This window comes from Pipistrellus kuhlii, unplaced genomic scaffold (assembly GCF_014108245.1).
Source record: "Pipistrellus kuhlii isolate mPipKuh1 unplaced genomic scaffold, mPipKuh1.p scaffold_m20_p_24, whole genome shotgun sequence".
NCBI classification, from domain to species: Eukaryota; Metazoa; Chordata; class Mammalia; order Chiroptera; family Vespertilionidae; genus Pipistrellus; species Pipistrellus kuhlii.
In genome coordinates this window covers 6,943,530-6,958,988 of record NW_023425523.1, presented here as the reverse complement: position 1 = coordinate 6,958,988, position 15,459 = coordinate 6,943,530, and the positions used below count along the sequence as shown (strand labels likewise).

General features: G+C 39.3%; 1 protein-coding gene across 1 annotated transcript in view; it reads right to left on the bottom strand.

Moving 5' to 3' along the window:
• Positions 1 to 15,459, bottom strand: part of COL11A1 (collagen type XI alpha 1 chain) — a 146,215-nt gene that overhangs the window by 98,971 nt on the left and 31,785 nt on the right. The window contains exon 5 of the mRNA XM_036452783.2: positions 5,795 to 5,923. Coding sequence (XP_036308676.1) covers positions 5,795 to 5,923 — 129 coding nt within the window. The remainder of the gene's footprint in view (positions 1 to 5,794; positions 5,924 to 15,459) is intronic.

Below are 15,459 nucleotides of genomic sequence, written 5' to 3'. Positions count from 1 at the left end.
GAACCAATGGAAAGATGAAATTTTACGTTTATTCAGAAATCTTGAATTTGCTATTTACAATCCAAATGAGCATATAATACTTGAAAATCATATCTGCTTATATTTAACACTTCGTTTAAATTGTTAAATATACTGCCTATGCATCTCCCAAAAATGGGCATGCCATTTAGATACCATAAACTACTAAACTGAACTCGCTTTGTAAATTGTATTTTACACTATTTTTTTGTGTTCAATAAAACGTCAATTTAACAGACTAATTCAGAAGAGGGGGTGTGTCCCTTAAAGCCAAAAGTCTGTTATATTATAAAGTAGGTTTTCAGAATACATATATTAAAAAATTGACAAATTAGGTTAGCTGTTTTGATTTAAGTAGAAGCATTTGTGTAATTAAAAGTAAGTATGTATGAAAAGTTTAGCTTCACAGAAAAGCTGTCTATTGCATTCCTTTCACTTTAAATCGATACTGAACAGGTCTAGTAAAAGCAGGCCTTCACCCGTCACCTGATGAGCAGATGCGCACGGCTGGGCGGGGCTTAGCACACGTGGAAACACACACCCGTTCCACCTGCTGCAGCAAGTCCCGCCATGGCACCGCAGGACCAATCAGCCAATTAATGCTGGTGATGCCTTGTGACCACGTACATGGTTTATGAGCAGTGACACTTGGATTTAGATGTGCAGACTATAGTTGTAGATTTGTCATATTTAGTTATGTTGGTGAAATTACTACATGTTTTTTTCCAACAAATGGCCTATTCGAGAAAATGTGTTGAAAACAACAGTTAACATGTTACTTTAATTATAAACAAATCTTACTTAAAAGCATTTTTCCATTAACATGGTGTTAATTTTCACATATGACATATGGACCGGAAATTTTGTCCATTAAATCCAAAGTCCATTAAATCGAGAGCCACAAAATTGAGGATTTACTATATTTTAAAAAAAATGTGTTGAAAAGAGCTATATCCTTAGTAGAAGGATATGCAAGACAATAATGCAAATTGAATGATGAGGAAAATAATGTGTTCACCTTCACAGATAAAATCTCTATCAAACTTTTAAGCTGTAAAGAAGAATAGAGGTATTGTGAAGGATAGATTCATAAATGGTTTTAATTAAAATAACCAAGTACACTAGGGCCATATATAGTATAAAATATTAAGCAGCAAAAGCAACAAGCTAATACTAATATAGTCTATATGCTTTTTCAGTGCTAAATACAAACTATTGGGGATTTCTTAAGTGTTCTGGTTAGAAAAATTCCAATGATATCCCAACAGAACCTCTCTTGGCATTTCAACTGATCCTTTTGAATCTCCCCGGAACAAGTCCCTAGAGCAGTGGTCAGCAAACGGCAGCTCGCGAGCCACTTGCGGCTCTTTGGCCCCTTGAGTGTGGCTTTTCCACAAAATACCACGGCCTGGGAGAGTCTATTTTTGAAGAAGTGGTGTTAGAAGAAGTTTAAGTTTAAAAAAATTTGGCTCTCAAAAAAAATTTCAATCGTCGTACTGTTGATATTTGGCTCTGTGGACTAAGGAGTTTGCCGACCACTGCCTTCGAGGACTGTGACCACTGTGGCGACACTGCTCATCTGGCCCTTCCTGAGGCACCCTTCCCAGAGGAACCTCTCCTCGCTGGTGCAGCTGAAGGTCATGCTGAAATAAAGAGGGAGCGCCAGCCTTCTTTACGATGGTCAAAACTCCCACTGGACTAAATTAATAGAAACGGAATCATCATTTTCTTTCTCCAGCAATATCTTCAATGAATATGCATTGGATGCCTTATAACAAAACTTTAACTAGAATTTGGTAAAATAGAAGAGTGCAGGTGTATAGTATTGTACATTAGACATTTTTGTTTCTGCAAGCAAGACAAAATGCCATTTCTAGGAAAGTTAATGTGAGCATTACTAATAACATGGTTAAATTAAATAATTAAGAACTGAATTAGATATAGATGCAGTAAACATCCATGGAGAGTGGCTATTATTGAATGAGTCTTGTTGAAATAAGAAATATCAGGGTTCTGTCATTACTAGCTTCTAGTTGAAACTAGAACAACAGCCAAAAAAAAAAAAAAAAAAAAAATCGCCAGTCTACCTTATCTACATTATGCTTTAGAGTTTTATAATAATTCAGTATGCTTTTCAGAATCATGTGCATCTATAATGAATTGTAAAGACAAAAAGCAATAAAGAAAGGCATAAAGGGAGAATTTAAATGTGTCTTAAAGCCTGGTATTCAGGCTTTATATATATAAAGAGGTTAGGTAACGCTATTGTCTGTCTGTCTATCTATCTATCTATCTATCTATCTATCTATCTACCTACCTATCTATCTATCTATCTATCTATCTATCTATCTATCTATCCTTCTATCCATCCATCCATCCATCCATCCATCCATCCATCCATCCATCCATCCGTCCTACCCACATATCCATCTATAGATAAACCTGTGCCAAATTTGCCAGTTATCTTTAGAGCACGGATTTCCCTTGTAGGAGTAAACTTTGTCTAATCTCCATGATTCTACCCTCTGTTTGAACTCTTTCCAAACGGGACCGAGCAGACTCGGTTGTGACTGTAAGGATGTAGGAGGTAACACGCTCACCACCCTAAGCACTGACGGCATCTCTCTCCTGGAGCTACTCGGGTCTCCCTAATTGAAAAGCATCACTGCTTTTGTTATTTTTATCTGCACAACATCCCCCTGAGCAGACTTAAGGCTTAGTTGTCTACATGAAGCTTTCCAACGATGGGGTTGGAGGATGCCTTAAAGACAGGTGAAGAAGAGAGACCCTATTGTGATCTACCAGGTGAACCTGTGCAGAAAGTTAAGCAGTGGTGGCATGACTTGCACGTTGTCTGTGAGCAGCTGAGCACGAAGGATTGTCTGTGAGGAAATAGGGTCTCCTGGAAATGTCAGCAAGTCTGTTCTGGCTTCATTTGGTAGAAAACAGTGGCATCGGCAGATATCTGTGCACCCATGGGAGCTGGGATATATGACACATATTACATGTATGGAAAATTAAGGTACTACATTTGGGGAAGTCAATTATTTTTTAACAATTTTTAAAGATTATCTTTGTTTTTCTTTTTTATCTTTTATCTGTAAGACCATCAATTGTCTACTGGATATAAGGCATTATAGTCTGTGTAATACATGAAGAAAGAACCATATATAGATTTAACCTCAAAACCATCATGATTTTAATGTTAGTTATTCTTCCATATACCAGTAGAGGATATTGTGTAGGTTCAAATAAAATTGAAGTTTGATGATGTTATCACTATATTCAAATCTATCTACATGATACATTTTTCACTATTGTGCCAAACACATAAAAATTTAACTGAAAATGAATAAGAGTTATTCAGAGGAAACTAACTAGTCTAATTTACAGGTTAGAAAAAGCACAGTTCAGTTAACTTCTAAAAGAAACTGACATATTTATTAATTCAAATTAAGAATAATAAATATGCAATGTCACACATTTACTAATATAAAGTACAACATGTATGCTTGGTGCTCCACGTTGTACTTTATTTTATTTTCATTAGCAAATACCTTTGCATTCCTATTTTGTACAGGTAGAGCAAGCATCAATTTTTAAAGTATTTTTTGAAATACAATATAATGATATATTAGAGTTCAAAATTAATATAAGAATTGCTTACATATTTGGTTAGCCAGGTTTTCACATACTAGTATAAAATGGCTATCTCACTGAAGTATCAGTGTCGCTTAGAATTGGAAAAAACCAATGGCTGATGTAGACTTTTCGTTGTGACATGTTCAGCAGAGAAACTAGCTGGAGATGCTGTAACGCATCACCCAGGAGACTTCCGGCCAGGCTCTGCTCCAGCGATATGCTGTTTTCATCAAATGCTTGCAACAAAAACAAGTTTGAGTCCAGTCTTGTGGGCGCAATCCCAGTTATGAGGTGTGCAGGATATTTCTCTCTCTCCCTCTCTCTCCCTCTCTGAAATCAATACATACACACATATATACAAGTATATATGTGTGTATGTATGTATGTATGGAGTATATACATATATATCAACACATTTGACATCTGTCAATGTTAAATAAATATATGTATAGACCATTAAAATAGAAAAAGGTTTACTATTTTAAGTGAAGTCACGTTTACTTTTAAATGAACTTAAGATAAAAAAGGAATAAACAGTCTTATTTTGATTCAAAAGAACTTAGCTACCTGGCTAACAGCATTAAAAAAATGGGAATGTCACCTCAAGGTAACATATTAAGAATGCATACTTTATTCTTAAAAAAAAAAATCAGAGCCATATCTGTTGCTAAAAATATATAAGCCTTATCTTTCTTAAAACAGGAACAAAATAAACTTCATCAATCGTGAACACATATGCTAAATGTCATACATTATTGTATAATCTGCAAGGTATAAAAGCACTACAGCTGATGGCTATTTTACCTATCCTCTTGGGATTCAGAGAAATCTGTTTTAAAGACCACGAGGGAATAAAAAGCAGGAAGCAGTTGAGAATGGGTAAACAAACAAACACAAGCATCCAAGCAATTTCTCTTTTCTTTCTCATATTGACCTTCCTTTCAGCTTCTTAAGACTTTTTCCTGTTTTGAAAAAAATTTAATATTAAGTCATGGAAAAGATCATTGCAACAGAAATCACTATCAGACTTTAAAAAATAATGTAAAAAAATACATATTTTCAATATTTCAAAGGTAATATTCAAAATAACTATTTAAAACTAAAAGATAAGAGCCTTAACCTGTTCTAAATAGTAAAACTCAAGAGCTGGCAACTACTAATCATGTATTCAGAAGAGAAATGCTATTTGAGCTACTTTCAAAAACAAGGACAGTTTTAATGTTTTTCAACTTCCACCATCCCTTCTAACATTTAATATTTTCAACTTGAGAAAAGAATCTACATGCATAGTTTTGAGAGTAGCCAGACTAACTTGCAGTTTGCTTACTTTTTGATTTCCAGAAAATCCACATCAATGAATATTACTGAAAGGTCTGGAGAAAGGTCTGTATTTCTTGTTCTTCGAGGTAGTCAATGCTGACAGAATTGCTCTGTTTACTGACTTAGATACGTATATTTTTGGTCTGAATGAGAACAGGGTCAGATTTCATTGTGATGAATTTTCTTGGGGGAAAATCGCTTGGGAGAATGGTTTTACACCTGAATTCCAAATAACTTGACATAACATGAATAAAGTACATGAATAGTTTAATTACCACAATCAGTTCATATTGCTTTTCATTTCATTGTGATCTACATCAAATTTTGTGAAAGAAAATACTATATCAATGTAGTATAGCCTACCAGAAATGGAAAGAAATCCCCTCACATCCTACAAACTTTAAGGTGGCCCTAGTGTCCCTTTCTCATCGGCATGCATTTCTCAAGGCCTGGGAAATGGGGACTCCCCAGAGCCCTGTCAGTCTTATCTCAAAGCAGAGTTAATGACTGAAATGCTAAGGGCAAAAATTTTAGAAATTATCTTTTCCTCCCCCTCCAAAAAAAATGCAATATGCTTATATATGCCATATACAAGGGAGTTATGTCTATTTTTAAGAAACTTAAATTAAAAAATACTTTAATAAGAGGAAAAAACACCAAAAGCCATTTTGAGTCAGTTCTTTCCAGCTATCAAGCGCTATTAAATACAAAATGTACTTTAATGAAAATGGAATACATAGAGATGGCCTCCACACTGCAGGACTGTGTCTCTGACACTGAAGCGAGGTCCCCTGGCCCACCGCCTGGTCCTCACCTCATCGATCTGCGGCTCCTGAGCCTGCGCGGCCTTGGGCACCGAGGAATCGCAGTCCGGGCTGTAATGCTCGCAGTAGTCATAGGCAGCTTTGGGGTCACTGACGATCAGTAGCTGTTGGATGTCCCCCTGCCCAGAAGCAAACAAGATGTGGTCAGCATTTCAAATATACAGAGGTCTAGGGCAGTGGTTCCCACATGGGGCACACACCCCACGGGGGGGATTGTAAGGGGGGCAATTCGAGCATGAGTTATTAACTGTGAATTTCTTGCATTACTTATGGTTCTAGGGGGCCTCATATCTACACTAACAAAAGAGTAACATGCTAATTGACTGTACCTTCGAGATGCCCACCAGCCAATTAGGAGTGAGTATGCAAATTAACCCAACAAAGATGGTGGGTTAATTTGCATTTGCAGGCACTGAGTGGCTGGGGGTGGGATGGGATGCTTGCGTCGTCACCATGGCAACAATGTAGGTGTTCCACGCCACCCCAGCCACTTGGGGCCTCTGGGCAGTGTGGGAAGACAGAAAGGTGGCTCCAGGCCAGAGCACAGAGGTGGCTCTGGCCAGAGCAAAGGCAGTGCCAGCATCCAGGGGAAGGAAGACCCCTTCTTGCATGACTCTTCATGCATTGGGCCTCTAATACAGTATATAAGTATATATTGTGACATACTTATGCATTTCAGTTCTCTATTATATGTTTTGAAACTTTATTTGCTATTTTTTTTCATATCACTTCATAGTATCATTATTTCTTTAACCATTTTTTCGTGATTTCTTCCACAGTACTTCAGTTCTCCTTTTGTTCTTTTATTTTTCTCTTTCATGGATGCCAAGTTCTTTGGAAGCTTGTTTAGACCAAGTTCATGGCCTTTTAGGATTCCTCCACATGAATAGGAGTTCACTTTTTTGAATAATAAGAACTATAGTATATGTTATGGGTGGGGAGCGCGAGGGGAAGGAAGGCATCAGGATGTTAGAGATGCTAAGTGGGGCATGGCAAACAAAAAGGTTGGGAACTGCTGGTCTAGAGCAAGACTTACTCAAGATCATGTATGGTGTATTTCTACATATCTAAAGAAGAAAAGTCATTTACTGCTCATTGTTAACAACAGTCTTATGGGACTGAAAGTGACATTCACACCTCTTCCACTACAGTTGATGCTTGAACAACACAGGTTTGAGCTGTGTGGGTCCACTTGTATGTGGATCTTTTTCCCAATAAATATGTTAGAATATTTTTGGAGATTTGTGACAAATTTTAAAAATTCTCAGATGAACCTTATGATTTTTTTCAGTAACATTTCCTTTTCTCTCACTTAGTTTATTGTAAGGATGTAGTATGCTAGTGACCTGGTGCATGAATTGGTGCACATTGAAAGGAAATTAGTTAGAAGGTGGCCGGATGGGTGGGACTGGGTGAGAAGGGCCTGACACACTCTGGAGCCAATCTCCCTGGGTCCCTTTTCTGCCAAGTGCACCTGGAGTGGCGCCGTGGCTTGAAGGACATCTGTGGGTCTCTCCAGCAGGTGGGGTCCCTCTGCCTGGCCTGCAGGAAGCAAGCCAAAACTGGCTTTCCGACATCCCCTCAGAGGTCCCAGAGTGCAAGAGGGTACTCTGCAAAGTTGCTGTCATACAGTGTGTGGAATGCAAACAGTGTGTAGTAAACCAGACTTAGGCCAACAGTGCCCCAGCAACATCATCCATGGCCAAAGGTGGAATTGCATGGCCCCATAAGGAATCAGGCTCCCTCCTCTCTGGTTTAGGGGCGCATCACCCAAGAACCTCCACTGCCAAGTCACTGCAGCTCAGCAGTTCCTGCATTCCGTGTCTGCCCCCTGGTGCTCAATGTGTGTCATAGCAACCGGCCAGATAGCATATTAGCCTTTTATATATAGAGATAGTACACCTGCCATACAAAAATATGTGTTAATTGACTGTTTATATTCTTAGTAAGGCTTCTTGTCTATATTAAGCTATTAGTAGCTAAGTTTTGAGGGAGTCAAAATTATATGCAGATTTTTGACTGCATGAGAGTTGGTACCCTTAACCCTGACATTGTTCAAGAGTCAATTATATTCTGCTCTTGAAACAATCTGTTTCCATGTGGGTCTAATTAAACAGGAAACTAGTTTGACATCAATCTATGGGTCATGACCCTATTAATTATATGAAAGCCTAGAAAAATCCTGAGTGAATATCCATCTGACTCAGATTCTGGACCTTGTAGATTTGAGAATAGGAATTGGATTCCCAGAATTCCTGAGGTCATTCTGAATAACTTCAAAATTACTCCAGCTTTCTCTGCATTCTACATTTTATTAACGGGTGTTATTTAGGGCCTGATGAAAGTAAAGACATTAAGATGTTAAAGACTCGTAACACTGAGCACTAAGAAATGCCCCTTTGTCTCCTCTTACTTGCCAGTGTCTCCCCATAGTTTGCTGTCCCAAGTTGCAAATCCTCTGCTATTTCTGAATAAACTCAATCTGGGTAGCTAATGGCCGTGTTATTTCATTTTTTAAGGTGGACAACACCAACTAATCAATTTAAAGCACTGAGAAGCCACAACTGAATTATTATAAATAATCATAAATAACCATGAGAAATGTGAATACAGAAGTCTTCATTAGGCTGTATTAAAAAAAAAAAAAAAAAAAAAAAAAAAAAAAAAAAAAAAAAAAAAAAAAAGGCCTCCTTGAGTAATGGTATCATGAAGGGTTTCAATTAGAAATCCTGGTTCTGGAATTTTCTCCCAGTTTGCCACTAACTAGTTGGAAAAATGCAAGTCACTCAACATTCCCTATCTCATATACACATGAGGTACTTTTAAAATGTTACATTTTTTAAGAGAATTATGGTTTCCTAAGCACTTACTATTTTAGTCAAGGCACTTGACTTCATTAAATGGAACCCTGCCCACCTTTCCACTGTAAATTCTCAATGCAGGTGGCAGATTTTCAACCATAAAAATCATGACTGAAAAGTCGCTGGAAAGTGCAGTTAAAAATCTGCTCTTTGCCGCCGCCCAGCAGGCATTCTCTAGTGCTTTTCTGTTAATCATGTGACAGGCTGCACATCCTGACAGGGTGAGGGAACTGTACACATTTAGCTTCCATAGCCACAGAAAACCCCGCAGCTGGAAAAGGTGAAGTGACCCAGTAAAACGGGCATCTGGAGCACACAAGGTGTGAACCGCCACCTTCTCCTCCAATGACCTGCAAAGCTGAGAGCTGAGTGGATGCGATTACCTTGCCTGGGCAGCCGTGGAAGCTAGGTCCATAGGATAGTGTTTGCCTACAGAGAACCTGGGTCTAGAGCCGTGATTGGCAAACTGTGGTATGCAAGCCACATGTGGCTCTTTGTCCCCTTGAGTGTGGCTCTTTCACAAAATACCAAGGCCTGGGCGAGTCTATTTTGAAGAAGTGACGTTAGAAGAAGTTTAAGTTTAAAAAATGTGGTTCTCCAAAGAAATGTCAATCGTTGTCCTGTTGATATTTGGCTCTGTGGACTAATGAGTTTGCCGACCACTGGTCTAGAGCAAAGCACATGTAAGAAAACCTGACAGAACCTACCTATGCTGAGGAGGTACTGCCGAATGTCATGTGCACTTCAAAAGGTTCCTGCCTTGTTTTTATTAGACCAGTTATATAAGTGACAGCACAGTGTACCCTCCTTTCCAAGCTAAAACAGAATGCATGTATCTAACAATGTTTGTTTGGCTTGTTTTCATTTTTGTTTTATATACATACATACATACATACATACATACACAATAACTTTTTTATTAGTTTTCAAATACATTTTTGTTGATTTCAGAGAGGAAGGGAGAGGAAAAGAGAGAGATATAGAAACATCAATGCTGAGAGAAAATCATGGATCGACTGCCTCCTGCACACCCCACACTGGGAGCCGAGCCCACAACCCAGGCAAGTGCCCTGACCAGTAATTGAACCGTGACCTCCTGGTTCAATCACTGAACCATGCCAGCCAGCTAACAATAATTCTTTAAAAGGCTCAACTGTTTCTATTTTCTCATAATTACATCACACTCTATGAGATACACCAGTTAATAAAAATTTAGCTTTTTGGTGCCTGTGTAAGAAATCACCTTTGTTCAAAAAGTGTCCTATAAGATTGGTTTGCTGCTTGGAGACCACTTGTCAATGTGAGGCGTCTACATTTTCAGCCTCAACACCTCATCTTTCGGTGAAGCCCACTGGTGGGTGCCCGGTTGAAGTCAGTGCCCAGCGTGGGCATCTCCTGAACTGTGCACCACAGCAGCTGGTTTCTAAGAACTGGCACTGCGAAGCCAGCTAAAGGCTGGAGAGCTAGGTTCCCGCAGGGGCTCATCCAAGTTATAATGAAACACGGTTCTAGGAAAGAATGCTACTCAACAACCTTGCTGTACTGGAGGCTTTGAGACAGCACCTGGCACCTCGCCTTCATGCACATCCTAACGTTAAGGATTCAATCAGTCTATGTCACTTGCCTGGAAAGTACAATTTGTACCAGAGCACAAAGGTACAGTTTCTAGTCTGAGATCCTCTCCTTACTCAGCCAGCCTCCGCTGTCCAATCAATAAAATCCACTCATATACAAACTCCAGAAAGCAAGGCCCTGTCTGTTTCATTCTCTAAGCTTCCTCCCTTTGTGGAATAAGCCTGTGGACAGCGGACACACAATAAATGGAGCCCCAGGCAAAGAATTTATTTGCCTCTCCAAGCCTCGACTTCAACACCTGAAATGAAGAACACTATTATTTATTTGTCTTGCATTTCCTAGAGCTTCTTTAAAAACTAATATGTACTTAAGCAGTTTGTAAAGTGTAAGTGTATATACCAATTAGGCATAATGATTTCAGTATTTGCAGGCAATTCAAGGAGAATACATCTTTAAGCAAAATTTCTAGGCAATGCTTATATGGACCCTGTAAAACTTAAAAGATGCTGCTGGACACTCCATCTGTGGACGTTCTAGAAATAAATCCCAAAAAATTGAGATTAAGGAGCCTTAAAGTCATTATTCTATAAGGAAAAGCAATCAGGAAAAAATACATAATATATGAGAAAGAAAGGTGCATTTAGCTAAGCAGCTTCCGGCATGCGCTGCTGTCAAAGCCATTGCCCAACAGCATTCTAGAGTCTTTCCAGAAGGTGCCTGCTGGAGGCGAAGGCTTTGGCTCCCCTTTGATATCAGAGCCTGGTTATATGGATGGGGGTCTCGGGAGGAGTTTTCGTTTGTATATTCAGGAACACGACCAGCATTAAATCTTAAACAGGGCCCAGGCTTCTCAAGGAGCACCTCCCACTGCCAAAAGACTAATTGGAAACTGAAGCTTCCTGTCTACCCAGACTTCTGAATTCGCCGGGGCGTTAGCTCTCATCGCAGTTCCTCTCTTCCAACATTCCATCCAGTTAATGATTCCTCTCAAGAATTTTGTGTGGAAAAGGAGAGCTGCCAAGATGCTTAGAATTCTAGGGTAACTGAAAAATGCATCATCGATTGCGAGGAAGGAGGGAAACCACGTAATCAGAGACAGAACCGCTACCCACACAGTCCTTATATTTAACCCTCACGCCAGCTTGGGAAATCAATTGTAAGAAAGTGGATAGTGTTCCTGTGTTACTAATTCAGCAGCTATGTACCAAGTATCACAGAAACTGCCTAAAGTTGAATAAAACATGGCCACCAAAAGTGCACATTTGTCTTATACTTTTAGTCAAGGATTTTTACTGAAAAATATTTACCAGCAATGCTCTATTTGCCCCCACATAATAAATTAGTTAAATTAAATGTTCATTGTTTTTAACCATTTAAAATTTTTTAATTACAGTAGACTTACAACATCAGTTTCAAATGTATACCCAGTGATTAGACTTTATAACTTACTAGAGGCCTGGTACACGAAATTTGCGCACTGCGGGGGGGGGGGGGGGGGGGGGGGTGTTTGTCCCTCAGTCCAGTCTGCACCCACTCTAATCTGGGACCCCTCGTGGGGTGTCCAACTGCCCAGAGGGATTGGGCCTAAACAGGCAGTTGGACATCCCTCTCACAATCCAGGATTGCTGGCTCCCAACTGCTCGCCTGCCTGCCTTCCTGATTTCCCCTAACTGCTTCTGCCTGACAGCCTGATCACCCCCTAACTACTCTGCTGCCATCCTAATTGATGCCTAACTGCCTTCCCCTGCAGGCCTGGGTCCCCCCCCAACTCCCTTTCCCTGCAGGCCCGGTCACCCCCAACTTCCCTCCTCTGCTGGCCTGGTCACCCCTAACTGCCCTCCCCTGCAGGCTTGATTGCCCCTAACAGCCCTCCCTTGCAGGCCTGGTTCCTCCCAACTGCCCTCCCCTGCTGCCCATCTTGTGGTGGCCATCTTGTGTCCACATGGGGGCAGGATCTTTGACCACATGGAGCAGCCATCTTGTGTGTTGGAATGATGGTCAATCTGCATATTACTCTTTTATTAGATAAGATAGAGGCCTGGTGCATGGGTGGCGGCCAGCTGGTTTGCCCTGAAGGATGTCCTGGATCAGGGTGGGGGTTCCCTTGGTGCATGGGGCACCCTGGGTGAGGGGCCTGCGGTGGTTTGCAGGCCAGCCATGCCCCCAGCGACCCAAGTGGAGGCCCTGGTATCTGGGATTTAGTTATCTTCTACAATTGAAACTTTGTAGCCTGAAGTGGAGCCAAGCCTTCTGCTCGATCTGTGGTGGCAGCCATTTCTGTTGGGATTTATTTATCTTCTATAATTGAAACATTAATTATAGAAGTGGAGGCTTAGGCCAGCCAGGGCTGCAGAAGCTTGACTTCTTCCATCGCCGGGGGCCAACCCTAGCCACCTTCTCTCTCCAGCTCCATGGCTGCCAACATCTTTGTTGGGATTTATCTATCTTCTATCTGTTGAAACTTTGTAGCATTGAGTGGAGGCTTACGCTGGCAAGGGCAGGTGGAAAGCTTGGCTTCCTCCATTACCAGGGAAAGTCAAGCCTCCCTCCTGCTCTCTGTGGCTGAAGCCATCTTGGTTTGGTTTATTTGCATATTCGCTCCTGATTGACTGGTGGGTGTGGTTTGTGAGTGTAGCAGAGGATGGTCAATTTGCATATTACTCTTTTATTAGATAGGATTAAGAGAGCATGCCTATAAATCTCATAGCCACCTGATACCACACATAGTTGTGAGAATATTATTGACCATATTCCCCAAGCTGAACTTTATATCCCCATGACTATTCTGTAACGATCAATCTGTACTTCTATATATCTTCACTTTTTTTTCACCCATCCTCTAAACACCCTCCCATCTGGCAACTATCAAAATAGTCTCTGTATCTATGAGCTTGTTTCTGTTCTGCTTTTTTCATTTATTTTGGTTTTTAGATTTAATTATTGATAGATATATATTAGTGACTTTTCATTGTTCACATTTTAATCTTTCTTCTTCTTCATTTTTATTGTTGTTGTTGTTGTTGTTGTTGTTATTATTATTATTATTATTATTATTATTAAAGAAGGTCCTTTAACATTTCATGGTATTCTGGTTTGGTGGTGATGAATTCCTTTAGCGTTTTCTTGTCTTGGAAATTCTTTATCTGTCCTTCAATTCCAAATGATACTTTGCTGGGTAATCTTGGTTGTAGGTCATTGCTTTTCATCACTTTGAATATTTCTTGCCAGTCCCTTCTGGCCTGAAAAGTTTCTGTTGAAAAATCAGCTGATAGTCTTATGGGAGGTCCCTTGTATGTAACTAACTGCTTTTCTCTTGCTGCTTTTAAGATTCTCTCTTTGTCTTTATCCTTTTGCATTTTAATTATGTTGTGCTTTGGTGTGGATCTCTTTGAATTCATCTTGTTTGGGACTCTCTACCTTTCCTGGATTGTAGGACTATTTCCTTTATCAGGGAAGGGAAATTTTCTGATATTATTATTTTTTAAGTAGGTTTTCAACTTCTAGCTCTTGGAAAAATGGTAGCATACCTGGTCTTTTGTCTCCTTTCTTGCCACAGAAGAGCTATACCCCACTGAATTAATAAGTGCTTAAAAGTATGCTTATTCATCCATTTAGACAATAATACATTTAAGACACTATTCTGAACACTGAGTATATATAGCACAAATCCCCTGCCCTCTTGGAACTTAGATTCCAGATGGGGAAAGAGAAACTAAGAAAAATTAAAGGGTGTTAATCACTGTGCAGAATATAATAAAGCATGATAAGGAAGACATGTCAGAAGCCATGTCTGAGATGTATCATGTAGTTATATAGGACTATTTGTACATGCCAGCCATAAGATCCCCTCTTAGAAATAACTACATATATATTGTCTGAATGAATAAAAATTAAAAAAAAAAGTCCCAGGGAGATTGTCAGAGGGAATCAAAAAACAAGGCCCAAGTATATGATATCCACAAGAAACCTACTTAAAATAGAAAGACATATAGATTAAAAGTACAGGGATGGAGAAAGATACACCATGCTATCACTAATCAAAGGAAGTAAGAGTACCTATACTAATTTTAGTTCGCATTGACTTCAAAGCACAGAAGGTTATCCAGGTTAAACAGAAATATTATATGATGATAAAGAAGAAAACTGTCCAAGAAACTAGATACCTTTAATGTATTATATATGTGCCTAAACCCAGAACATCAAAACTATGTGAGTGAAAAACTAAAACAAGCCAAGAAAATTTTAATTAATCCAATATTATAGTGGGAGAGTTTAACAACCTTCTCTCAGAAATGGACAGATTCAGCTGCAAAAAATTAGTAAGGACATAGTTGAACTCAACAACACTATCAATCAAGTGGATATAATAGAATTCCATAGACTACTTCATCCAACAACAGCAAATCGCACATTCTTTTCTATCTCACATGGAACATTCACCAAGAAAGACCACATTCTGGGCCATAAAACACACCTTTAATAAATCTGAAGAATAAAATCCTACAGGATCTGCACACAGATGTTGATAGCAGCTTAATTCACAGTTCCCAAAACTTGGGAGCAACCAAGGTGCTCTTCAGTAGAAGCCCTAATAAACCATGTTACAGCCAGATACCATTCATCACTGCAAAGCAAGGAGCTATCAGGCCATGAAGCACATGGAGGAGAGAGAAATGCATACGACTCAGTGAAAGAAATCAATCTAAAGACTAAAAACTGCAGGATTCCAACTATGTGACATGTTGGAAAAGGAAAAACTACAGAGATAGTAAAAAGATGAGTGGTTGCCAGAGTTTGGGGGTAAGGGAGGGATGAACAGGCAGACCATAGAAGATTTTTAGGACATGAAACTACTTCATGAGACACTATATTGGTGAATGCATTTGCCAAAAGCCATAGAATGTATTATACAACAGGAAAACTGTTGTATGTCAATGCATGATTAAATTAACATAGAATATATACCCATATGTATGCATACCAGTATTTTCAGTGCCTTATATGCATCAGCTAATTTTTAAAAAATAAATATGTATGAGGGAGATTCCATTACTATTCCCATTTGAAGAATAATAAAATTATAACATACATAAAGCAATTACCCAGAGAAATGTGATTAAGCTAGACGCTGAGGTTCAAAATCAGATTTTTCTCATTCCAGAATCAATTCTTATATTCTCTCTGCTACACTGAAATTAAAGAATCCTAATCATGGGCCT